Raw genomic sequence first — 27836 nt, 5'->3', positions numbered from 1 at the left:
TTAATTTCAATTATAACCAATTAATAATAAAAATAATAAATAGGTATTGATGACGCTCCCGATTCACTTTCGGCGTCTCAAGAATCGTTAGCGGATGATATTTACGAATACGACGAACGTTGTATTAGTGAAGATTTTCGTCCGATGGGTTTGGGCAGAGGGAAACCGTACAGCGCGAGTAAAATCGCTAAAAAACGTCTTGGTTTGGCAACGGGGATGCCCGGACGTCCGAAAGGTGGCGGAAAGGGGATTCCTGGTAAAGCCGGTTTTATGAAACGGCAAAAAGTGCCGGAATTCGGTCGGAAACGCGGGCCAAAATCGAAAATGCGGGGTGTGTTTGGGGTACCGGGGGTGGGACTTCAACGCCCCGTTGCGGATGGCAAAAATGACGAGGAGTGTGGTATTGAGAACAAATTAATTTTGTGTTCAGCTAAAGATAAGTTTGTTTTAACGCAAGACATTTGTGTGATGTGTGGCGCGTTAGGTACGGATCAAGAGGGTTGTTTGATCGCGTGCGTACAATGTGGGCAGTGTTACCATCCATATTGCGTAAACGTTAAAGTGACTAAAGTGATTTTACAGAAAGGATGGCACTGTTTAGATTGTATTGTTTGTCAAGGTTGTGGGCAAAGGAACGATGAAGCTCGATTACTTTTATGTGATGATTGTGACATTTCATATCATATTTATTGTATGGATCCACCGTTGAATTACGTCCCTCAAGGTACGTGGAAGTGTAAATGGTGCGCTGTGTGTCAAACGTGCGGTGCTACAGATCCCGGTTTTAACAGCCACTGGATGAATAGTTACTCGGAGTGTGGTCCGTGCGCTTCTTTGACAAGTTGTGGAAGTTGTCTTGAACCATATTCAGAGGGAGATTTAATAGTTCAATGTGTGCAGTGTTCACGATGGTTGCACGGAGCTTGTGATTCGATCCGTACTGAAGCTGAAGCTGAAAAATGTTCGGAGGAAGGTTATAATTGTTTAATGTGTCGACCCAGAGACGTCGCCCCCCCTCATTTACTTCCGTTAATGACGATGGTTACAAAACCACCCACACCAACTAAAAGTCCTGAAGGAAAAAGTAACGGGTCTGGACATTATTTAGTTGACGGTGTTTATTTAAGCGAAATGGGACATTCAATGATAAAATCAATGAGTTTAGAACAACACAGTACCAGAAAAAAACGTAAAAAGTTACCCACTATTCAAGATAAAGAAGCCGGGATTATGGCCACAATTGAAAGTGTCATCGCTAGTAGTAGTAACGCCCCAGATTCCGTTGATATTAAAGATGAACCGTTAGATATGTATAAAGAAGGGATGATTTGGGGCAAAGAAGATGGTCCACCACCAGAGGGATTTACGTTATTCACAATGGAAAATGGGGTAACCGTGTTACGAAGGAAACGACAAAGAAATCTACAAAAATTGGGTATTGGTGGATTTTTAGTTCGAGTTCGTGGACTTCGCAACGGTCAAGATAACGATGATATTGATATGCTTCCTGGTCAATCCAACGATCCGTTCGCTTTACCAACTTTAGAAGGTGATAAACCAAAACGAAAACCGATTCGGAGAAAAATTAAAAGCAAATTGGCCGAAACGTTCCCGCCTTATCTTCAAGAAGCTTTCTTCGGCAAAGAACTCCTTGATACAAGCAAAGATATAGGTAGCTCAAGCGGTAGTGAAGAAGAACCAACAATTAAACCAACTACATTAAAAAGTATTCATTTATCCCAAGATGAAATCAAAGCGGTTACCGCCGTTGCAAATAAACATGATCGAGGGCCCGAATTAATGCAGCATTCTGAAATGAAAAATATTGAAAAGTCCGTGTCGAAGCAATCATCGGTTTCTCAAAGAGACGATGAAGAAAGCGACGCGGACGATTTAAATTTGGCGATCCCCGGGGAACTACTCGATACGGAATTGGTTAATACAATAATGAACGAAGATGATGATGAGTTGACGAAGAATACGGATACTTTAGAAAATTTAGCTGATACTAACCTAGCTGATGATTTAGCGGATTCTTTAACTGGCGGAAGTAGTTCTAAAGATACCAAAGATGAATTCAGTGATATTCTTGGACCTCATTTCAATTTTCCGAATATTAATAGTAAAGACGTTGAAGACATTTTTAAGGTAAAAGTAAATGTTTAATTATTCATTGGAACTATTTATTATTTATAATAAAATTTTTAGGGTGTTTTAACTGATGAATCACAAGAATCCCAAGAAAGTAGCGTTTTCTCAACAAATTCCACCACCGTTTTTAATCCAGCTACACCAGCTCCACAACAGCAATCTCCAATTATTCCACATCCAATCCCAACCCCAGCAGTTCGCCCATCAACTTTATCTAATATTAATCAGAATACTTTAAATTCACCGATGAGTTTTCCACCACAATCACCATATCATTCTGAATATAGCAAGTAAGTAATATTGCGTTTTTTAATTTTGTTTTTACTTAATTTTTTTTAATTATAGTAGCCCCCAATTTAGTCCAGCATTTTCCGAACCACCAAGTCCTTGGGTGTCTGTAAATGATGGCATGGATATGGATGGAGCGTTAGCCCCATCTAATAATCAAAGATCGTCGGAAAAAATGAAAGCTGATGAAGGTTTGGGGGGTGGAGCAACGATTTCCGCAGTTTTATACGCGAATACAAACCACCCCGAATGGAAATCTGAATATCCCGCTTGGAGTGATCGTTACAAACAAATTATAAAGAAATGGCGTACGTTAACCAACGAGCAAAAAGCGCCGTTTTTACAACAGGCGAAGGATAACAGGTCTGCTTTAAGAATGAAGAAACAACAACAGGTAAATTTGATAATTGTGTCAAAAAATTGGGTTAAATTAATTTTGAATTCGAATTTTTATTTGAGTATTTATTTCATTGTATTCTGAGTTGTTTTTTCCATTGGATATAATTAATAAGTTATAGAAAAAATTGTTGCAAATGTCAAAATTTCTATTTTTATAAGTTGGGTTGGTAATGCTTATTGATGGAGTAAATATCTTTACTCAGTATGTCTTATGAGTTAATTCTAAACATTTTTTGTTTAAAAAATAATTCTCCATCATGCGCAATTAATGAGTTATAACCGAAAATGATCAAAAATATCAGAATTTGTTTTTATTTTTGGGTTGGGTTGGTACTACTCATAGATGGATTAAAATAACTTATTGGATATATTTTATGGATTAATTCTAAATCTTTTTTGTATGAAAGGTTGTTTTCCATCAGATATAATTAATGAGTTATGAAAGAAAATTGATGAAAACGTCAAAATTTCTATTTTTAAAAGTTGGGTTGGTAATGCTGATTTATGGAGTAAATATCTTTAGTCAGTATGTCTTTTGAGTCAATTCTAAACATTTTTTGTTTAAAAGATAATTCTCCATTTTGCACAATTAATAAGTTATAACCGAAAATGATCAAAAATATCAAAATTTGTTTTTATTTATGAGTTGGGTTGGTACTACTGATCGATGGAATAAAATAACTTATTGGATATGTTTTATGGATTCATTTTAAATATTTTTAGTATGAAAAGTTGGTTTCCATCAGATATAATTAATGCGTTATAGAAGAAAATTGATGAAGACGTCAAAATTTCTATTTTTCTTAAGTTGGGTTGGTAATGCTGATTGATGGAATAAATATTTTTATTCAATATGTCATATGAGTTCATTCTAAACATTTTTTGTTTAAAAAATAATTATCCATCATGCACTATTAATGAGTTATAACCGAAAATGATCAAAAACATCAAAATTTGGTTTTATTTTAGGGTTGGGTTGGTACTACTGATCGATGGATTAAAATAACTTATTAGATATATTTTATGGATTAATTCTAAATCTTTTTTATATGAAAAGTTGTTTTCCATCAGATATAATTAATGAGTTATAAAGGAAAATTGATGAAAACTATAAAATTTCTATTTTTCTTAAGTTGGGTTGGTAATGCTGATTGATGGAATAAATATTTTTATTCAATACGTCTTATGAGTTAATTCTAAACATTTTTTGTTTAAAAAATAATTCTCCATCATGCATAATTAATGAGTTATAACCGAAAATGATCAAAAATATCAAAATTTGTTTTTATTTTTGGGTTGGGTTGGTACTACTCATAGATGGATTAAAATAATTTATTGGATATATTTTATGGATTAATTCTAAGTCTTTTTTGTATGAAAAGTTGTTTTCCATCAGATATAATTAATGAGTTATGAAAGAAAATTGATGAAAACGTCAAAATTTCTATTTTTAAAAGTTGGGTTGGTAATGCTGATTTATGGAGCAAATATCGTTACTCAATATGTCTTATGAGTTAGTTCTAAACATTTTTTGTTTAAAAAATAATTCTATATCATGCACAATTACTAAGTTATAACCGAAAATGATCAAAAACATCAAAATATGGTTTTTATTTTTGAGTTGTATTGGTACCACTGATCGATGGAATAAAATAACTTATTGGATATGTTTTATGGATTAATTTTAAATATTTTTAGTATGAAAAGTTGGTTTCCATCAGATATAATTAATGACTTATATAAGAAAATTGATGAAAACGTCAAAATTTCTATTTTTTTAAGTTGGGTTGGTAATGCTGATTGATGGAATAAATATTTTTATCTACAACTATTGAATTATCTATTCGTTATACAATTGATTTTTGACGGGTAATGACACTCATTACCCATGACAGACAAAGTGTTGAATAATGAGGCCATTATTCCACACTTCTGACACTGCCTACTAATCAAAAAATAAAATATTAACAGAAATGACAGCTTTCTTATATTGAGGTTATGTCTGAAATGTCTATCAAGTTTATTTTTTTTTCGTTTTTTTGATTTTTTTTTTCAAAATTAAATAGTTGTAGATAAAGTATAGTATTCAACTTGCGTATAATGGATGTTACCCACTCAGATTACAACACTCGCTCGCTTCGCTCGCTCGTGTTGCAACTTCTTCTTCGTGGGTAACAGCCGCCATTATACGCTTGTTGAATAATATACTATTATTCAATACGTCTTATGAGTTAATTCTAAACATTTTTTGTTTAAAAAATAATTATCCATCATGCACGATTAATAAGTTATAACCGAAAATGATCAAAACAATCAAAATTTGGTTTTATTTATGAGTTGGGTTGGTACTACTAATCGATGGATTAAAATAACTTATTAGATATATTTTATGGATTAATTCTAAATCTTTTTTATATGAAAAATTGTTTTCCATCAGATATAATTAATGAGTTGTAAAGGAAAATTGATGAAAACTACAAAATTTCTATTTTTCTTAAGTTGAGTTGGTAATGCTGATTGATGGAGTAAATATTTTTATTCAATGTCTTATGAGTTAATTCTAAACATTTTTTGTTTAAAAAATAATTCTCCATCATGCACAATTAATGAGTTATAACCGAAAGTGATCAAAAACATCAAAATTTGGTTTTATTTTAGGGTTGGGTTGGTACTACTGATTGATGGATTAAAATAACTTATTAGATATATTTTATGGATTAATTCTAAATCTTTTTTGTATGAAAAGTTGTTTTCTATCAGATATAATTAATGAGTTATAAAAGAAAATTTGTGAAAACGTCAAAATTTCTATTTTTAAAAGTTGGGTTGGTAATGCTGATTTATGGAGTAAATATCGTTACTCAATATGTCTTATGAGTTAGTTCTAAACATTTTTTGTTTAAAAAATAATTATCCATCATGCACTATTAATGAGTTATAACCGAAAATGATCAAAAACATCAAAATTTGGTTTTATTTTAGGGTTGGGTTGGTACTACTGATTGATGGATTAAAATAACTTATTAGATATATTTTATGGATTAATTCTAAATCTTTTTTATATGAAAAGTTGTTTTCCATCAGATATAATTAATGAGTTATAAAGGAAAATTGATGAAAACTATAAAATTTCTATTTTTCTTAAGTTGGGTTGGTAATGCTGATTGATGGAATAAATATTTTTATTCAATACGTCTTATGAGTTAATTCTAAACATTTTTTGTTTAAAAAATAATTCTCCATCATGCACAATTAATGAGTTATAATCGAAAATGATCAAAAACATCAAAATTTGGTTTTATTTATGAGTTGGGTTGGTACTACTAATCGATGGATTAAAATAACTTATTAGATATATTTTATGGATTAATTCTAAATCTTTTTTGTATGAAAAGTTGTTTTTTATCACATATAATTAATGAGTTATAAAAGAAAATGGATGCAAATGTCAAAATACTCAAATAAAAAAATCGTTAATAAAAAATCATTTTGAATGAATCAGAATTGCGTTTTTGTTGATGAATTGAATAAGATTTCCGACAAAAATTAATTCTGATGATAATTTTCGTGGGGTGTTTAAAAAGAAAAGAATCGTGATAGGTGGTGAATCGGTTTTGTCACTAACCCATCTACAATTTTTTATGTTGGAATCGACTTAAAACGAATCAAAAAAAAAGTTCGACTTAAAAAGTTAAAAAAAAAAAAAATTGATCGTGTTGTTGCTATTATAATGATTTATCTTCCTCTCCCGCCCCCACCGCCTTCGAAATATTTGTCCCGTTTGTGTGTCGTTAGTGTGTCATGCTCCGTGTGTACCGCCCGCAGATCAACAAGGACCCCTCGAGCTCTTCCCCCGGTGCCACAACAGCGAAGGCCGCCGCGAACCCGACGCAGGCTGCCCCCGCCGTCGTTGTCACCCAGTCACCAGCTGTTGTCGAGGTGTGCACCGCAACCGCCGTCGCAATAACCGCAACCGTCACCACTACCACAACCACAACCACTGTTGTTGTTGTTACCACCACCCACCAACAGTATCTTCCGACCCACCATCACGCTACTACTAACAGCATTAACATTATTAACAGTATTAGCGGCTCTGTATCTATTTCCATTCCGACCGCGGCCCCCGTCGTTTGTCCGACCATTACAACAACGACATCGACGACGACCCCGGCCGCCGTCGTTCCCATTTTAAGGTCCTTATCATTGTCCCCATCGACAAATCTGATACCGTCCGTACAGACGAGACAACAATTTACTGTTCATGGGCAATTTATGGGGCCCGGGGACCGTTGTGGTCCCGCACCGAACGTTACTGTTAATCCGCATTATCAGCCGAACATTTCGGCCGCTGCTGTGGATCAACAAATTAGGGTGTTGACACCCTCGGAGATTATGAGGACGCTACCCTCGTTGTGTCAGGAGAATTACGAGCAGGGTCAGCTCTCGGTGAGGGCTCATTAATAAACAAAAATTAAATTTGTTTTTTACTTTTTTTATTATTATTATTATTTTATTATTTTTTCGTATCAATAAGTTAATGTTAAATTAAAAGCTTTAAATTTTTATTTTAATTTGGATAAATTTGTATTTATTAAATAATTTCGTTTTAAATATGCTTACGCATGAGCTGAAAAAAAAAATATGGATCATTTTAGTTTTATAAATTTTAAATATTGCATGTTGAATACATCAAAATATTTTGATCATCGAAAAATCCTTCAATTCCAATTCCATCTTTTCCATTCATTCAAAACAGATTCAGAGCTCTTCTGTAACCTTCACCATATTGTCTTGTCGATTAACAGAATAGTTCTGTCATCCTTTGGTGTTGGTTAATTTTAATAAAATTAGTGTTATTCGTTAAACTCCGATATCAAATAAAATTACGTCATTATTTACTTGATTTAATTTTTATTTGATGTCTTAGTTTATTTTTTATGTATTATTGTTGTTGAGTGTGTGCATGGCTTGTTATTATCGATTGAATCTCTTTATTTCGATTGATTTTTCGGACTCACAATTTTTCGGTTTTTGTGTTGGAAAATGGGCTGTGGTGTCTTTGTTAATTACGATCAGTTTATAATTTCTTATTTATCGAATTGAGCAAAGCGTAATTTCAAACTATTCATTATTTATTTTATTTTATTTTAAAAAATGTTTCCTTTAGGACCCCGAAAAATCGGCCCTGCATCAAAAATCCGCGCGCGAAGCCGAACAAGAACGGCAATGGAAACAACTACAAGCGTTAAGACAACAGCACCAACAACAACAACAGCAACAATTGATGCAAGATAGAGGTTAATATTTAAATATTTTAATTAATAAAATTATTTATATTATACAGGCTGATTCATATAAGAAATGAACACAGAGCTACTAAGTTGTACACCTGAGGAGTTATAGGCCTAGGAGTTTTTAAAAAGTTCAGTATCTTCATAATACATTAAGCTAGAAAAACCAAATTTGGTATATGTTATGAGTTATGAGTGTGCCAAGAGTATTAATTGGTAGCAAATTGAACTCAATTGAGGCATTTCAAAGGGTTGACTAAGTGTGGTGGCCATTTCATGCGGAATTTAATTCTAATTTTGACGACAAGGTTTTATAACCTATTTGTCAAGTTTGACGTACAATTTCACAGGCGACTACTGAATTGTCGATGATTTAAGTAACATTACGAAATACGTGTCTTTAGTTATTTACGTTTTTTATGAAAACGACAAAGTTTTTTAAAAAATAATAAGAGTCAGAAAAGTTTTAGAATTAAATTTCGCATGAAATGAAGTAGTAATCAGGGGTATAACTTAGTATAGAGATAAGTTGCGTTAAATCATCTTAGTTTACATGTCCCTGCTCTGTGTCGGTTCTTATGTGAATCACCCTGTATATTAATAAAATTATACGTATACAGGGTGTTTCAAGTTTTTGTAGCAGGACTTTAACAGTCGATAGATCTTTTAAAATTAACCCTTTGTGTCCCAAGAAGTCAAACATTTTGAAACTTTGTGACAGAATCAGACAGAATTAAAACGCTATCAAAATACACTCAGTAAAGGCATTTGGAATAAAATTTTAGCAAAATATGCAATCCCCCTATTTTCGCATAGTCTAAGTGTCAAAAAATATGCTAATTCAAAAATTCCTGGAAACCGTGTTTATTGAAATTAAGAAATAAAACTTATTTTAAATTGAAACTTGAAGCTTTCTGTTTAAATCGATGTATAACAATCGATGGGTTGAATTAAAAAAATATTGAGAAAAAGAGTATTGAGTTAAAACTAACATTTTCGTATAACCTAAAAGTGTCAAAAAAGATGCTAATTTAAAAATTCCTGGAAGCCGTATCTATTGAAATTAAAGAATGAGACTTATTTTAAATTAAAGCTCAAAGCTTTCTTTTTAAAATGATGTATAAAAATTGTTAGGTTGGATTGGAAAAATATTGACAAAAAACATGTTGAAACAAAACTTACATTTTCGTATAACCTAAGAGTGCCAAAAAAGATGCTAATTTAAAAATTCCTGGAAGCCGTATTTATTGAAATTAAGAAATGAGACTTATTCTATATTAAAGATCAAAGCTTTCTCTTTAAAATGATGTATAATAATTGTTAGGTTGGATTGGAAAAATATTAAAAAAAACATGTTGAAACAAAACTAACATTTTCGTATAACCTAAAAGTGCCAAAAAAGATGCTAATTTAAAAATTCCTGGAAGCCATTTTTATTGAAATTAAGGAATAAAACTTATTTTAAATTAAAGCTCAAAGCTTTCTCTTTAAAATGATATATAATAATTGTTGGGTTGGATTGGAAAAATATAGAGAAAAAAAATGTTGAAACAAAACTTAGATTTTCGTATAACCTAAAAGTGTCAAAAAAGATGCTAATTTAAAAATTCCTGGAAGCCGTATTTATTGAAATTAAGGAATGAAACTTATTTTAAATTAAAGCTCAAAGCTTTCTCTTTAAAATGATGTATAATAATTGTTGGGTTGGATTGGAAAAATATAAAGAAAAAAAAGTTGAAATAAAACTTACATTTTCGTATAACCTAAGAGTGTCAAAAAAGATGCTATTTTAAAAATTCCTGGAAGCTGTATTTATTGAAGTTAAGGAATGAAACTTATTTTAAATTAAAGCTCAAAGTTTTCTCTTTAAAATGATGTATAATAATTGTTGGGTTGGATTGGAAAAATATTAAGAAAAAAAATGTTGAAACAACACTTACATTTAAAAGAGTCAAAAAAGATGCTAATTTAAAAATTCTTAGAAACCATGTTTATTGAAATTAAGGAATGAGACTTATTTTCAATTTAAGCTCAATGTTTTCTTTTTAAAATGATCTGTAATAATCACACCTAATAACCATTTATCAAAGAAATACATACCTTCTCGAACAACAAAATTCAACAGCACCACTTTTCACTAAACTTCTAACCTCACATCTGGATGAATAAGTTTAAAGTGTACCTAAAAATCCTGCAGTGCGGATTACGACGTTTTTTATACAGATTATTTCTTGTATACACTTGTATAGTAGAAAGTACAGACAGCTCTAAATGCGCCGAATAGATAACTACAGTTTAAAATGAGTGTTTAAAATTACCGGTACTTTAAAGTACCGTCGGGACACAAAGGGTTAACACAAAAGCTTCATATAAACATAGGTCCACAAACTCTTTGTTTTGGAGGTGTTGAACACCCTGCGTTCAAATTAAATTTTCAAATTGATTTTTATTTAATATTATACGTGTATTTCAACCGATTGTTTTCACATTCGTTATTTTAACATTATTTTGGCACATATTGTTCTAACTATGTTTAACTATCCTCTAAAAACATTGGTCTGTATCGAATAATAAAAAGCGGATTATCTTGAAAACGATCAACTTTAGCGCAATTTGATAACAGTACCGTTTTGCTTAAAAAAGTACCGCGAATAAGAATTTTTATTCAAAAAGCCAAAAAGTATACTGTCAGAAAAGTTATTATTATTTTAATCCGTAAAGAATACGTTACAGAGCGCCCTCTACCGGCTATAGTAAAACGGACTGCCAAAAAACCTCCCTATACCAAATTTGAATAGAATCGGTTGAAATACACGTATAATATTAAATAAAAATCAATTACAAAATTTAACTTAAACACCCTGTATCTTCAAAACAAAGCGTTTGTCGATCTATGTTTATATGAAGTTTTTGTGCTAATTTTAAGATTTATCGACTGTTAAAGTCCTGCTACAAAAACCTAAAACACCCTGTATTTATTTAATTAATTTATTGAATTTTTTTTCTTTCATTTAGGTATTGGGCGCGTTCATCGTCAATTATCGGAACCTTCTCAACCAACATTCTTATCTCCGGAGCAACAACCGATTCAACAAGAAATTGCGGGTCCACCACCTCCACCAAATTCGCGGCCTTTCACCCAAATGGGGATAAAATCTCCATCGTTTGGTCCAAACTTAACGAATTTAGTTCCCCCACGACAAGTTCCAACTCCGGCCGTGCCACAACATCCCCCTTCATCTGGACCGTTTGATTTCTTACCGACAGATGGAGCTCCGCAAGATCTTTTTACAAACATTCAAGCTCCAGCTACACCAAAACCCGTTGTTGTACAACCGGGAACACCTCAACCTCGATTACCACTCCCGGCGGATCCTTACACTCATCCACCAACAACTCCAAGACCCCCACCTCAATTTCCAGTTACAACTGGCGTTCAAGGTGTTCGGGAATCGACCGGAATTGAAATTAATCGCCAGTTGAGGGATTTGTTGCAAAGACAACAATTTAAAAAGTTAGATGAGCAATTGTTGTTGGGGAAGGGGCAACAAAGAGTTTGGCCACCCACTGATACAAGTGAAGAACAACCAGTTATCGTCCCCGTTTCGGCTGGAGACCCAACGTTTCGACATCCACTTCCACCTGGAGTTCGACCACGGCTACCAATTCCAGCTGCTGTTCGTCAACCTGGAACTATAGTTGGTATTAGAATGCAACAATCTGACCCAAGATTACAAGGATTAGATCCAAGGACGAGATTATTACTTCAACATCATCAAGTAAGAATATTATCTTGTTTATTTATTTATTAGGATTAATTTTATTATTTATTAATAGGTGCAACAACAAAGAGCAGCAACTCCTATGCCACAACAACCTCAACCCCAATTTCCGCAGACAAACCAAAGATTTCCTGCAACTAGACCCGTTGGAGTCGAACAATACGAGCAGATTCAACGGCAAGTTTTTCAACCAAGAATACCTCCAGAAGGGGTTGGGCCAAGGTTGCCTCTTAACCCGGCGTTGAATAAACAAGGATCTCCCGCTTTACCCACAACAACTACCACAACCACGGAATCATCGGATCAAGAAATTCCTGATAACGTAACGGCGGAATTGGAGAAATTAGAACAAGATGGAACGATGGCTGAGTTACAAGTTGCGGATATTTTGGGAGGGTTACCTGATGATGATGATGAATTACTGGGTAAGAAAGAAATTTTAATATTGTGTTTAATTTATTAATTTTTTTTTAATTTTAGCTGAAATGGGAAATGATTTTAATATATTAGAATATGCCGATCCAGAATTAGATGCGTTAACTGGAGATAAAACGAATATTTTGGATTCTTTGGATTTAGAGGAGCCAGAACCGGTTAAAGATGATAAAAAAGCGGTTCCTAAACCAACGTATGTTTCATTGTTGATATTATTTCTTGAGATTTTGATGGAAATTATTTTTTTAGTGGGAAAAAACCACCAACTCAAATCCCATCATCTTCACCTTCACCTATCATAAAAACCGAATCTAAACATCCCATTAATACTTCCGTTGGGAATATCCCAACACCAACTCCATCTTTGCAGCAAACTCAACCCCCACCACCACCCCCACAACAACAACAACAACCAATACAGCAAACGGTTCAACATCCACCTCAACTTCAAGGGGGGCCTTCTCAACTCACACATCAACAACAATTACATCAACAGATGTTGTTTCAAGTTTGTTTTATCCCATAAAATGTTTGATTTTTTTTAACTTTTTGTTAATTAGGTGCAACAAGCTGCTGCTCAAGGAAAACCAATGCTTCCTGGTACAAAACTCATGTCTTCTGATGGTATAATAGGTACGGTTACACAAACTAATAACATTGTGTTAAGTTTCCCAGCTGGGTATCAACAAAGACTGACCGGAAGTCAGCTTCAACAGCAATGTAAGAAACTTTACGGGTTAAATTGTCGATTAAACTATTTAAATGAAGTGCTTTTAGTGCATATGCAAAAACTTAGGCAGAACGCGTTGGCTCAAAACCCAAGAATGACGGGACCGGTAATGCATGGATGCGCTGGGATTGTTCCCCCACCTAGGATGCCCGTTGGTAATCCCCCACCCCCGCCGCCACCATATCCAGGTCCACCACCACCTTATCCAGGATCAACAACACCTCAGGTATTGATATATTTTTAAATATTTTTTTTTAAAGCATGATTACGATGTGGTTATGGTTTGGCTACCTTTTTTTTTAATTTTTAATTATTTCCGTAACTTTCCAATTTTTACTGATTTAATTAATTTAATTTTTTTAAAAATAATTTATTGTCATGAAATGCATACTTGCCGTTTTATTTATTTAAAAGTGGGTGAGGAGCATAATTTTTTATTTGATATCTTTATTTTTTTTTGTGTTTATACGCAAAGCGCTGAATTTTTTTTAATTGCGTCTGGACACAAAAAATGTTTAAAGTAGTACTAACATAACAGTGGTTGAGGTACGGTGTTGCTTGCATGTCGTGTGTGGTAGATGGGGTTGAGAATGGGCGGTCCCGTTCATGCTATGATGGGCCCGCATCGTCTTCCGATGGGGCTTTCAAACGGTCCACCAATGCCACCCCGGCCTCAGGGTGGTTGTGCTATGCCGCCATTGTACAACGCGGTCGTCCCGCGACGTCCCCTGCTCCTCGAGGTGAGATTTCCCTTCTACGCAGATAACCCAGGCCCCTGTGCGCCTATGGTAATTACGCCAAACGTACTGGATTGATACGTTTGTCTTTGTCTTTATTATTATTATTTTTTGTATGTCTTGCAAAGTATTTTTAGATATTACTTTAATTGCTTTTTGTTTTTGAGTCTTAAAGCAATCCAGTATGGTTCGCTCTACGATTATAACAACAATAAGTTATTGAAAGTAATTATTTGTAAATGTTGGATAGATTATTTTTATTGTTGAAGTTAGTAAAAATTAAAATCCTTTTTTCTGTTTTAATGAGCATGATTAATTTATTTTGAGTCTTCATTAGTGATTTACTCATTAATGAATCAACTCTGATTATCTTGAGCATTATTAGACTGCAACATATTTAATTTAATTTTTTTTATTTATTAATTAAACCTATCCTTGGATAAATTTTAGTGGCGGTGATGAAATATCATTTTTTATTACTAATTAGATATGCGTGCATAGAAAAATAAAGAATCCAGATAAAAAATTAAAAAACTATTTTAATCACTTGATTAAATAATTTTCAGGAGCAACCTTTATTGCTCAAAGACCTCCTTGAGCAAGAAAAACGCGAACAAGAAAAGCAGCTCCAAACCCAAGCACCACAAACACCATCGGAAGTCGTCCCTGGATCTTCCGCCCAAGCATTACTCAGCGACCACGATTTTGAAAAATTAAAAGCTGATGTTTTTAGTTCTGGCCCGATTAGTTTTGGGAGTAATAGCGCATCTAATTCACCAGGTACCTTTAATTTTAATTAATTCGTTCCTTTTCCTTCCTTAATTATTTTTTATTTTTCTTTTCTTTTTTTGTTTTAATTTTTCCTTTAGTACCAAAAGCTGAACTTGATCAAAATAGACCAACTTACCAAAAACAAGTGTCTGCCCCGGCAGGAACAACATCCGGAAATAATCAATGGCAACAACCCCCACCAACGCCGGCTCCCGCACAATTAAAAGTACCCACTTTTAACGCCAATTTACAACCCGCCCCGCCTTTACCCCCGGAACACGTCGTTACGGAACAAGATAAACAAATACAAATGGCTTACGAGGAATGGTTGCATCACCAAAGTGGGGCGTTGAATCAGCAGCAACGCTTTTATGACGGCGAAGTACAAAAATTACGAAAACAACGAAAAGTAACTAAATTTTTGTGCTTTAATAATAATTTTTAATTAATTAATCTTTTAATTTCAGTCATTGAATAGCAAACAGAGGCAATTAAAAAAATCTGGGAATCAATTAACCGAAAATGATGCAGTTGAGCTCGAGAGGGTATCTCAGGAACAAGCTATTTTGCAAAAACACCTAGAATCGAGTAGGAAACAGGTTCGGCAGCATGCTATGCTTATGCAGGTAACTACCTAGGCACTGCTGTGTTCGTAGATCTTGCACTCACACTTAGAAATTTTAAAAACAACGTAGAATCCAACACTGTATATTATCCAATCCTGTAAAAAAAGAGAGTATGATTGCAAAGAAATCTTATCTACGGCAGTTGTCTATATCGTTTTTTAAAATTTCCATTTCACTTACTGGTCTATATGAAGGAATACCGGAACAAACAGCAAGCGAATAAACGCCCCGTGGGAGTCCCAGGTGGCCAATCCCCACTGATGTCGCCATCTCCGCTTGGCCCACCAGGTGCTTCCCCAATCCACACGGTGAACACGCCGCAATCACCCGGGTTGATGTCGCCTACAGCATCCCCAATGACCCAACACAGCTCCCCAATGCATAGCCCAGCACCTTTATTATCTCATTCACCCGGACCTGGATCAGTCAACGTTGTATTACAAAGTCCTGGAAATAATGGAGGAGCCACCATGTCCCCCATGCAACCATCACCCAGAATTGGAACACCCCATTCACAAAGCGAAGGAAGTCCTGGACCTGTGCAATCACCTTCGATGTGTTTACCACCACCAATGCCTCGAATGACTTCTCCACAACATAGAAGAATTGTTACGAGCCCTATTGGTGAGTTTTTCGAACCAATTTATTTTCAGTTTTTGCATCATTTTATTTTATTTAGGTTACACCGGCGAATTAAGACCTGGTACACCACAAGTAATGGGACAATTAAGATTTGTTCGACCACCCGTTGACGCAAATCTCCAACAAAGACGGATACAATCCCCAAGTCCGGGTTTTCAACAAAAACCCGGCGCGCCATCTCCATTAAATAGCCCTCCAGCCCAACATATGATAAATCAACAAATTCTCCAAAGACAACTACAACAACAAGTACTTTTACAACAGCAACAAGGAGGTGAAAATAACGCTGAAAATGTTTTGGTGAACACGCAAAGGATATTGTTGTTAAATCAACAAAGGCAATTGGCGATGAGGCAACAAATGGTTGCACAACAGCAAGCTTCAAACCAACCTCAACCCCTCACCCCTCAGCAACATCAAATGATGGTTCAACAACAACAACATTTAGCGAAACAGCAACAACAACAAATAGCTATGCAACAAGCTCAAAATAGGATGCAACATGTGCAGCAACATGTCCAACAACATGTTCAACAACATACCCAACAACATGTCCAACAACATTCTCAACAACATGTCCAACAACACGTTCCACAACATGTTCAACCACCAAATAGTCCAATGCCTCCAAGTCCACTTCTAAATCAGCCACAAATTATGTCGCCTCATTCAATGCATTCGCAACCAGCGAGTCCAATGCCTCCTCGAAGTCCGATTGTTTCTGGGAGTCCAATCCCAAGAAGCCCAGCTTTACACCATCAACCTCCAAGTAGCCCAATGCCACTCTCTCACCCTCCAAGTTCCCCAATGCCTCGTAGTCCAATGATAAACCCAATTCAATCACCAATGGGGATGAGAAGACCACCAAGTTCGGGAAGTAGCCCAATTGTCGATCGACCAACAAGCGTCGAAAACCCAGGTACACCTCGAACAGTTTATCACATGGACGATCATGGTGGGGGAAACCCAATGAACCCGGCGAATCCAATCCCTGGTCCACCACCAGGATTTGAATATTGCAAGTTAGGTCTGAAAGGGGGATCTCCAATGTGGGGTTATGGGAAAAAAATGCCCAACGATGGAAAAGAAGATAAAAACTCGAATACCAGCGGGGAAATTCCAGCCCCACCCAAATTTAAAAAAGAATCCCATGTTAATCGGGTTTCGATTTTAAAGAAAAACACATCACCCGTTAAATCTAACCTGCAAACGTTAACGGCGAATCATCGAATTAGTTTGGTTAGTTCCGATTATAGCGAGTTTGATGATAGCTCGTCGACACCACCGGTGACACCCCCACCTTCATCGTCCGGAAATCCAAGGGCCATCGCAAGAAGTATCGGCAAAAAAATTCCACCTCCACCACCAGAACCACATTCGGATCAATCTCAAATATTGATGGAAGAAAGCCCTGAACCTATCTCGTTAATGGATTATGATGATGACAACGTAGTTAGCGCCGAAGTTTCATTAAGTGCGGCTGCGCAACAAGCCGATAATGATGATATCGCAGTTATCGAATCATTCAGTCAAAGTGAACTCCCCGAAACGTTTTCGAGTCCATTAGAATCCGATCAAATCCCGGATGATTTTGTTTTATTCGATATTTCCGGCGGGGTGCATTATTCAGAAAAAGAAGAGGAAGATGAAGAGGAAGTTGGGTATCACTTAAACGATAAAAACATGCAAATTGTTATACAAAGCCCAACGACGAGCGATGAAGAATTAATTTTACAAGACACCAAATGTAAAGAAACAAATTTAACGTCAGATTTAACGTTAAATTTAGTTGAGGGAATCGAAAATCAACTTTTGACTAATGATGAACACGAAGAAGCGATGGAAACTGATGCTGAAACTTTTGATAAATCCCAAATTATTTTTATCGATTCGAGTAAATCGCCGGAAGAACAAATATCGACGAAAGAAGATTTCGAGGAATTAATCGATGAGGGTTCGAGAAGCGAAAAAATAATTAAACCCGATATAATCAATTCAAAACATATTAACGAATTTCATAAATACGCAGCGAATATTTATTCACAAAAAAATAATAAACAATCGAATTCGATTAATATAAAACCAACTCAAAAAATTTCGTTAATTTCTGCACCAATAACAGCAAGTTTGGTGACGACAACCGCTAAAAACGTTAAGAAAGATGTAGGGAATCAAAAACAGAATCTAACAAATATCATTTTACAACCATCTAGAAGCAATATTATTACAGTTCCTAAATTAATGACGTCACAATTTGTAAATATCGTCCCAACGCATTATTCTGTACCTGTAATAAGCGCCAGCGCGGTTAGTAAACTTCCTAATGTAAAAGTTATTGAGAAACCAACGACTTCTTTATCGTTAACAACTCACGATTTGCCAAAAAAGATTTTTGAGGATGACTCAAAATCGTCGGACTGTGATGAGGAAAAAATTAAGTTAGATCAACAGTTTAACAGGGTTAAAGAGAGTTATGAGGAGGGTAATAAAAAGAATGAAAAGAATAATGTTAAAGATGAAGATTTGATTGATAAGGGTGAAAAGAAGCCCGAAGAAAATGACGAGAAAGAAATGAAAGAAAAAAAAGTTGTTTCGAATGTTGCGGCTGACGTGAAGACCCCAGTTACCAGTGGGTCGTCCTTGATTTTGAGAAATCCACCCGAATTAAAGATGACGGCACAGGTAATACAAGAATCCCAGGGGATCATCACATCAGGCACCATCGAACGTATGCCGTACATCTCACAAACCATCGAAGAGGTCGACAACTCAAATGAATTAGATAATAAATCGGTTGTTATATCGATACCATCTCCAACGCCGTCTCAAGAACAAATTTTAGATCACATCGCGTTACAAGAATTAGAAACGAGACGTCAAGGTGGTTGGATTGATGTTTTAGAAATGTTCGAGGGGAATTTGATTGATGATAAATACAAATTAGATAATGATATGAAGAAAAACGAAATAAACGTCGATGAAACATCGAAAAAGGAGAAAGAAATTAATAAAAACGTTAAAGAAGAAGTTAAAGAAAACCCGTCTTTAGCGGCGGTTATTGCAACGAGCCGCGCGACGACCATGCCTCAATTATCACCTTTATCACAACCCGCTGAATTAACGAATAACGTTGCGAACGTTTCGCAACAATTAAGAAGTTTGTTGTCTTCTTTAAACACAACGACAGCAACTACATCGTCTAATGTTAGTACGGTTGCGAGGAATGTTTATAATAATAACAAAGAAAGAGATAAAGTTCACGTAACAACGACTGTGGTTAATGTTGTTACAACGACTCGCCAACATTTGCAGCAGCAACAACAACAACAACCAGGTGGGGGTACAGAAAAGATTGGGGTTATTAAAAATGTTAAAGTTAACACCCCAAAAAGTAGTCCAAATAACCAAGTTACTACATCAAATAATTTGATTACATCGAATAATAAAGTCGAAATTAATACGGAGAATCATCCTAAATTAGTGCCGATTACAACAAATATAATTAATAATAATAATAACACAACAACTACGAGTAATACGCAAATAAATATTTCTACAACAATCCAAAAAACTTTAAACACAACAAATAACACAAACGTTACGAGTTCCTCAAATGTTGCAACAAGAAAAACTTCTTTGAGTTTAAACGAGATGTTGCAATCCCATCCTGCAGCAACAACACCTCAAACATCACCCGGTACAATAACAACAGCGAGCATTTTAAGTTCTTCGATGCCGTTGAAGAGTGCTTCATTCAGCCCGACTTTGGTTCAAGCTCAAACAAACGTTGTAACAACGACCACAACATCCCAAAATAATTCTTCGACAACAACACAATTTAAGCCGACCATAACAACAACGAATTTATTACACAGTCAATTGACGAAAAGTGTCGGCCCGGTCCATCGGGCGAAAAGTTTAGATGAGATGTTATTGGATAATAAGAAAAAGGAAGAATCCGTTCTGCCGATAACCGCATCGAGTTTATTGAAAGACGGACACTTTTTGGGGCAAAAAGAAAAATTTGGGAATCAAAGCGGAAATGTAAGAGGGGAGGATTCCCAAAATGTTTTGTTGAAACAATTACTACAAAATACGGGGTGCGCGAGTATTACCACGTCGTCGGCGACAGTTTCGACCACAACCGCTTCAACAACAGCCCCAAGTTTACCGATTGTACCGAATTTAGAGGCACAATTAGCACGACCCGTTCCACCGACTCCAAGTTCGTTAATTCCGTCGATTTTACAAAATGATTCGTTGATGAATCAAAATCAACATCAGGAAAGAAATATTCAAGAACGAAGTATTCAGGAGCGGAGTATTCAAGAAAGGAATGTTCAAGAAAGGAGTGTTCAAGAAAGGAGTGTTCAAGAAAGGAGTGTTCAAGAAAGGAGTATTCAAGAAAGGGGTATCCAAGAAAGGAGTATTCAAGATCGGAATTTGGAACGAAATCAGCAACAAAATTATCAACTTCAAAATCATCAACAACAACAAAATCAGTTAAATCAGAATCAATTAAATCAAAATCAAATAAATCAAAATCAATTAATGTCACAATCCCAATTCCAAAATCAATTATCTCAATCACAACAAAAACCCCAACCTCACAAACAACCATTAATGTCGAGAGAAACATCGTTTGTATCAAAACCGGTTATTCCATCAACTACATCTTCACTAACTTCATTAACCCCAGTTACTATGTCGCTGCAACAACAACAATTACATATTGATATAATGAACACAAAAAAGATTTTGGGTTTACCCCCGAGTCGCACTCCAAGTCGAGATGAGTTGTTATCGCCTCCAACTCCTCGATCAACGTGTAGTCAAGATTCAAATTTAACAACCCCGCCGTTATTGATTCCAAAAAAAGAACCCTCTTTAATACCAACGACGTTACAAACATTACAAAGTCCTTTATTGACACCGCAAGAAGTGAAGAAAGAAAAAGAATTTGTGGATGAGACTTCGCAACATTCGGAAGTTTCCGATCATAGTCGTGGTGATCAAATGATTAAGGATGAGTTGATGGAGGTTGATGAAAAAATGGATAAGGAGGAATTAAAAAAGTTGAAACGGAGGATGTATCAACAAAAACGACGCATGAATCAGATAATGAATAAAGAAGGGCAGCCGAAAAAGCGTCCGAGGAAGAGTTCCAAAGTGGATGAAGATTACGATGCGTTCATCGATAGTTTGTTATCCAATTTGAGGACGCTCCCTCCGATGATTGTTTCTGAGCCCGTTTTGAATAAAAATTTTGGCGTCGTTCCTTGTTTTGGTTCCGGCGAATCATGTAAATTAGGAATGAAAGATTACGATTCCCGCGTTGGAGATTTAACGGGGAATTACGGAAACGCCATAATTCCTGGTTACGCCGATTATTACACCTCGAAACCGTACGGCGATGATGAACCATCACCAGAAAAACCACCAGCGACAACCCAAAGAGGTTTTTACGACCAAGAATTTTCATTAATTAAATTTGATTGTGATGAATATCGGAGATTAGATGCTTATTCTCGGGATGATTCACCAGATTCAATTATGAGCAGTTCTTCGCCCGAATGTACCAAATTTGAACCAATTTGTAAATTCTCCGGGTTAAAATTAATCGATGAAGATGAGGAATTCGATGAAGAAAACCGCCCTAAACGCGTTTTAAGTCCAAAAATTCCGATTGTTACTCCAATTCCGATTCGATTAAAACCATTAGCAGGATCGTATTTGAAAGATTATGGTGATGTCGATAAAGAAAATATTGGCGTTGAAAAAGAATTAGTGGGGGTTAAATCGAAATTTGGCCCCCCACCGCCCCCGGCGATGCCCCTAAAAGAAAGCGGAAATGTTACGGTCACTTTAACATTAACATCATCGGCCGCCGAAGATATTATGGGGGTTTTAAGAGATTTAGCCAACATTTTACACATCCCAGCACCGACGAGTTATCAAATCGTTGAGAGAACAAGCACACCCCCCAGCCAAAAATTAGGTTTATACAGAACAAAAGGAAAAGATGGCAAAGAAGGCGCCCCGATTGATATTCAAAGTATTTTAAACGGCGCTGCTAAATTTTGTAAACATTGCGATGTCGTAATTTTAAATAACATGATTCGAAAAAAACTATCAGAAATACCTTTATTAAATAAAGAACTCCTTAAAGATACCGATAGCTTAGGCGAAGGCGATGAACTTTATTTTTGCAGCACAAACTGTTACACTCAATTTGCGCTAATAAATCGATCCCCCGCTTTATGTGAAAACAAAGCGGCCGCAATTGTCGACCATTTGTGCCAAAAAGATAAAGCAGAAGACCAACGTAAACGGCAAATTTTAGAAAAACAACTTCAAGTTTACCAATACGAAACGTTTAACAATAAAAAATCGCTTCTTGATAAAATGGATTTAGATTTACACATAAAAAAAGACGATTTCTTGGATGATTATAATAACACGTTTAAATCGAGATTAGACGAGTTTAAACCGAAAAAAGAACTTAAATACAAAAAATACACCCCAGGTTGTCTTCAACCCGCAAATAAATTCAAAAAACCTTCCGATAAAGAAACGATAGAGTTATTATATAAAATGGGGATCACCGTTGTTCCTAATAAAGCTATTGACGAAACTCGAAAATGCATGTTTTGCCACAACATCGGTGATGGAGTGGCTGATGGGCCAGCGAGATTATTAAATTTTGATGTCGATAAATGGGTTCATTTAAATTGCGCTTTATGGTCGGACGGGGTTTATGAAACCGTTAATGGGGCTTTAATGCATTTAGAGAATGCTTTACAACAAAGTTTAGTTTCAACGTGCGTTCATTGCAATCAAACGGGTGCAACAATTCGATGTTTTAAAACGCGCTGTTTAAATAATTACCATTTACCTTGCGCTATTAAAGATAGTTGCGTTTTTTATAAAAATAAAACAACTTATTGTACGGCTCATATCCCTAAAGGCGAAAAAGATAACGAATTAACAACTTTATCGGTTTCACGGAGAGTTTATGTGAATCGCGATGAGAATCGCCAAGTAGCCGCCGTTATGCATCATTCAGATCAAAATAATTTATTGAGAGTTGGAAGTTTAATATTTTTAAGTGTCGGGCAATTATTACCGCATCAATTACATAATTTCCACACGTCGAATTATATTTACCCGATTGGTTATAAAATAGTTCGATTTTATTGGAGTATGAGACACTTAAATAAGCGGTGTAGATACGTTTGCTCGATTCACGAAACTTTGGGACGCCCGGAATTTCGAATTTTAGTGCAAGAATTAAACGAGGAAGACGTTGAATTTCGCGATATGACCGCAAAAGGGGTCTGGACGAAAGTTTTGGATTCAATTGCTATTTTGAGGAGGGAAAATAAGTGTGTGCAGATTTTTTCGAAATATATAACTGGGGAAGATTTATTTGGTTTAACCGAACCGGCCGTTGTAAGAGTTTTAGAGAGTCTTCCAGGTAAATTTTAAACAACAAATTTGATTTTTAATTAAAAAATCATTTTTAGGAATTGAAACTTTAACGGATTATAAATTTAAATACGGCCGAAATCCTTTATTGGAACTCCCTTTGGCGATTAATCCATCGGGGGCTGCTAGAACCGAGCCGAGATTACGCAACCAAATGCATTGGAAACGCGCTCACACCCAAAGAACCGGATCTTCCGCAAGACCCGTATTTCCTACAACATCAAGTGGCACAACCGGCGAGGTTGCTTGTCCTTATAGCAAACAATTCGTGCACTCGAAAAGTTCGCAATACAAAAAAATGAAACAAGAATGGAGAAATAACGTTTATTTGGCACGGTAATTATTCGATAATTAATTTTAACAACATTTTAAAGATTTTTCTTTTAGATCAAAAATACAAGGATTAGGTTTGTATGCAGCGAGAGATTTGGAGAAACACACGATGGTTATTGAGTATATCGGCGAGATTATAAGAACCGAATTAGCCGAAACACGAGAAAAGAAATATGAAGCTAAGGTTGGTATCATAAAAATTTTCGATCAAAAACTTCGATATAACGATTAATTACTTTTAGTTCAATAAAAATATACAATAATCTAACGCAGAATATCAATTAAACTAACATTAGAACTAGAAACATTCTAGTGTTAGTTCTAGTTTTATTTATTATATAGCGCCAGGTTGTTCTATATTTTTATTGTACTAACTAGATGTAGAACTAGCAGTATTAATTTTAGTTTTAATTGTTATCCAGCGTCTTGAGACTAAATTTGGCTTTATTTTTGGGTTAGGTTGATACTACTGATCGATGGATTAAAATAACTTATTAGATATATTTTATGGACTAATTCTAAATCTTTTTTGTGTGAAAAGTTGTTTTCCATCAGATATAATTAATGAGTTATAGAAGAAAATTGATGAAAACGTCAAAATTTCTCTTTTCTTTAAGTTAGGTTGGTAATGCTGATTGATGGAATAAACATCTGTAATCAATACGTCTTATGAGCCAATTCTAAACATTTTTTGTTGAAAAAATAATTCTCCATCATGCACAATTAATAAGTTATAACCGAAAATGATCAAAAACATCAAAATTTGGTTTTATCTTTGGATTGGGTTGGTACTACTGATCGATGAATTAAAATAACTTATTGGATATGTTTTATGGGTTAATTCTGAATCTTTTTTGTATGAAAAGTTTTTTTCCATCAGATATAATTAATGAGTTATAGAAGAAAATTGATGAAAACGTCAAAATTTCCCTTTTTCTTAAGTGGGGTTGGTAATTCTGATTGATGGAACAAACATTTGTAATCAATACATCTTATGAGTTAATTCTAAACATTTTTTGTCGAAAAAATAATTCTCCATCATGCACAATTAATAAGTTATAACCGAAAAACATCAAAATTTGGTTTTATCTTTGGGTTGGGTTGGTACTATTGATCGATGGATTGAAATAACTTATTGGATATGTTTTATGGTTTAATTCTAAATCTTTTTTGTATGGAAAGTTGTTTTCCATCAGATATAATTAATGAGTTATAGAAGAAAATTGATGAAAACGTCAAAATTTCTCTTTTTCTTAAGTTAGGTTGGTAATGCTGATTGATGGAATAAACATCTGTAATCAATACGTCTTATGAACCAATTCTAAACATTTTTTGTTGAAAAAATAATTCTCCATCATGCACAATTAATAAGTTATAACCGAAAGTGATCAAAAACATCAAAATTTGGTTTTATCTTTGGATTGGGTTGGTACTACTGATCGATGGATTAAAATAACTTATTGGATATGTTTTATGGGTTAATTCTGAATCTTTTTTGTATGAAACGTTTTTTCCATCAGATATAACTAATGAATTATAGAAGAAAATTGATGAAAACGTCAAAATTTCCCTTTTTCTTAAGTGGGGTTGGTAATTCTGATTGATGGAACAAACATTTGTAATCAATACATCTTATGAGTTAATTCTAAACATTTTTTGTCGAAAAAATAATTCTCCATCATACACAATTAATAAGTTAGAACCGAAAATGATCAAAAACATCAAAATTTGGTATTATTTTTGCGTTGGGTTGGTACTACTGATTGATGGATTAAAATAACATATTGGATATATTTTATGGATTAATTCTAAATCTTTTTTATATGAAAAGTTTTTTTCTATCAGATATAATTAATGAGAGATTGTTGTATATTTTTATTGAACTAAAATCAGACCCGAATGGTTCTAGTTCTTGGTCTAGCGCTGAATAACAATTAGAACTAGAACTAACACTAGATCTAGAATTAGAAACATTAGTCTAGTGTTAGTTTTAATGACAGTGCTAAGTAGAGCAAGTTAGCATTAGATAGCGCTAAATTATTGTATATTGTAAAAACTAGTTCGAACTTTTTAGTTTTTTTTCTCGTACCGTCCTGAATTTTTTCAGCAAAGTATGGGATCCTACATTTCCTGTCTGTAGTGTTTAAAAAGCCATTTTAAGATTTATTTTAGCATACTTTATTTATTTACCCACCAAACTATTTGACATTGACAATTAATATTAGTTCATTTGATTCGATATTTTTTAAGTTAATTTAAAGTTTAATTATTTATAAACTATCAATATTTTGATTTTATTGTTTTAAAAAGACTATTTAAAACACTAATAAGTTATTTTTAATTTTAAATTTCCCGCCAAATTATCTGACATCACTTAATTTAAATTCTTTTAGGTTAATTTATAATTCTCATTCAAAAATTACTCCTCAATAATTACATAAAATATAATTAATTTAATAATAACAAATATAATTATTAATTAATTTAATTTTACGCCAAAATTGATTTATAAACATTTGTTATTATTAAGTTGGTATTAATAAAATTGACAGTTTATAAACATCAAAGTCAACCTAAAAAATTTAACAAGTTTTTTTAAGTGAGTTTTAACGTTTTAAAGTGAATCCAAAGAATAAATATTAACATTCATGTAACGTCCTAATCCGATTATATGGCCACATTGAATCCCCTTTACAATTCCCTCGAACAAAACGCGTAATTCAATACAAACATTTTTTTGTAGAATCGAGGAATTTATATGTTTCGTTTGGATGAAGAACGCGTTGTTGACGCAACTCTTTGCGGCGGATTAGCCCGTTATATAAATCATTCTTGTAACCCAAATTGTGTGGCGGAAATTGTTGAGGTCGATCGAGATTTGAGAATAATTATTTTTGCAAAACGAAGAATACAAAGAGGAGAAGAGGTACAATCAATTATTTATTTATTTTTATTAATTTATTTGCATAAACTTTTTCCTTTTTTTAGTTGGCATATGATTACAAATTTGATATAGAGGACGATCAGCACAAGATATCTTGTATGTGTGGTGCTCCAAATTGTCGCAAATGGATGAATTAAGAAGCGCGAGTGACTCGGGATATTTTCGTACAAAAAAAACTACAATATAATTATAGGTAACCCCCAAGATTTTTATACAATAACTAACACCGACAAAAATAACACACAAATCACTAAAAAAGTAATAATAATAATAAAAATAACAATAAAGTTTTTGCAGACTGTCACAGTGCCATTCTTAATAACCTAAAAAAGTAATTAATTAATTAAAATATTAATTAAAACAGTTTTTGTATTAAACATTCCAATAGAAATAACTTTATACATAAAAGAATTAGGGAATAAGTTGTATAGAAATACGAAAAAATTATAAATAAACTATAAATACGAGTGTTTCTAAGTGTGTAAAAAATTTATCATAAGATTTTAAGTTTCAATCAAATGCCGCTAATTGTGGAAATTGATATAGTATTAGGGACCAATTAATAATTAATTAATGTAATTGAAAAAGTTAAACGTTTCAATGTACACCTAAAATGTAAATAATTAATTTATTACGTCGCACATTGTAATTTAATTTTATTTTCTTTATATTACATATGATTTACTAGTGATGTATATCTATACATATATATATTAATTTTTATTGTTATTTTCATAATTATTTGCAGATTACATTTATATCATAATTCCTATAACACGCTCACATGAGACAACACCAATGTTAGATAGCTAACATAGCCTTGTAATACGCCTTAAAATGCGAACCGTTATGATTCGCGTTATTATTTTTTATTATTATTATTATTAAAATTTTCCTTGTATGTAGTTATTATGTAAATAGTAGATCAAAAAAAAAAGGAGAAAATTGAGAGAAGAAATGTCGTTGTGCAATATTTAAGTAAAATATAAATAATAATATAGTGACACGCCTAGGAAAAAAATGCCTAGGATATTTCAAATGATATAAATATATGGTAATATTCTGAAATTGTAATTTGTTAAATAAACATTTTTATTCCAACATTTTTCTATCGATTTAAAATTTAAATAATTTTTTTATGATTTCAGTGACTAATGAAAGGGTCAAAACAAACAAGTGTTGAAACGACGAAGTTTAAAAATAAAATTAAAGCTGT

General features: G+C 34.0%; 1 protein-coding gene and 1 long non-coding RNA gene across 3 annotated transcripts in view; one reads left to right on the top strand and one right to left on the bottom strand.

The window, feature by feature from the left end:
• LOC111424057 (Lost PHDs of trr) overlaps window positions 1-27721 on the top strand; it is a 44242-nt gene extending 16521 nt beyond the window's left edge. For both annotated transcript variants that reach the window (XM_071194720.1, XM_071194721.1), the window contains exons 10-30: window positions 44-2154; window positions 2209-2441; window positions 2497-2833; window positions 6634-6777; window positions 8009-8138; window positions 11148-11911; window positions 11970-12339; window positions 12395-12542; window positions 12599-12857; window positions 12910-13069; window positions 13118-13305; window positions 13658-13867; window positions 14383-14596; window positions 14686-14996; window positions 15055-15213; window positions 15408-15837; window positions 15893-23332; window positions 23382-23679; window positions 23731-23860; window positions 26420-26602; window positions 26665-27721. In XM_071194720.1, the coding sequence (XP_071050821.1) occupies window positions 44-2154; window positions 2209-2441; window positions 2497-2833; window positions 6634-6777; window positions 8009-8138; window positions 11148-11911; window positions 11970-12339; window positions 12395-12542; window positions 12599-12857; window positions 12910-13069; window positions 13118-13305; window positions 13658-13867; window positions 14383-14596; window positions 14686-14996; window positions 15055-15213; window positions 15408-15837; window positions 15893-23332; window positions 23382-23679; window positions 23731-23860; window positions 26420-26602; window positions 26665-26757 (14312 nt within the window). In that variant the 3' untranslated portion in view covers window positions 26758-27721. The remainder of the gene's footprint in view (window positions 1-43; window positions 2155-2208; window positions 2442-2496; window positions 2834-6633; window positions 6778-8008; window positions 8139-11147; window positions 11912-11969; window positions 12340-12394; window positions 12543-12598; window positions 12858-12909; window positions 13070-13117; window positions 13306-13657; window positions 13868-14382; window positions 14597-14685; window positions 14997-15054; window positions 15214-15407; window positions 15838-15892; window positions 23333-23381; window positions 23680-23730; window positions 23861-26419; window positions 26603-26664) is intronic.
• LOC139429220 (uncharacterized) overlaps window positions 1-27836 on the bottom strand; it is a 219915-nt gene that overhangs the window by 94408 nt on the left and 97671 nt on the right. The window lies entirely within an intron of this gene.

This window comes from Onthophagus taurus, chromosome 3 (assembly GCF_036711975.1).
Source record: "Onthophagus taurus isolate NC chromosome 3, IU_Otau_3.0, whole genome shotgun sequence".
Lineage (NCBI taxonomy): Eukaryota > Metazoa > Arthropoda > Insecta > Coleoptera > Scarabaeidae > Onthophagus > Onthophagus taurus.
This window is presented reverse-complemented; position numbering and strand designations above follow the sequence as displayed.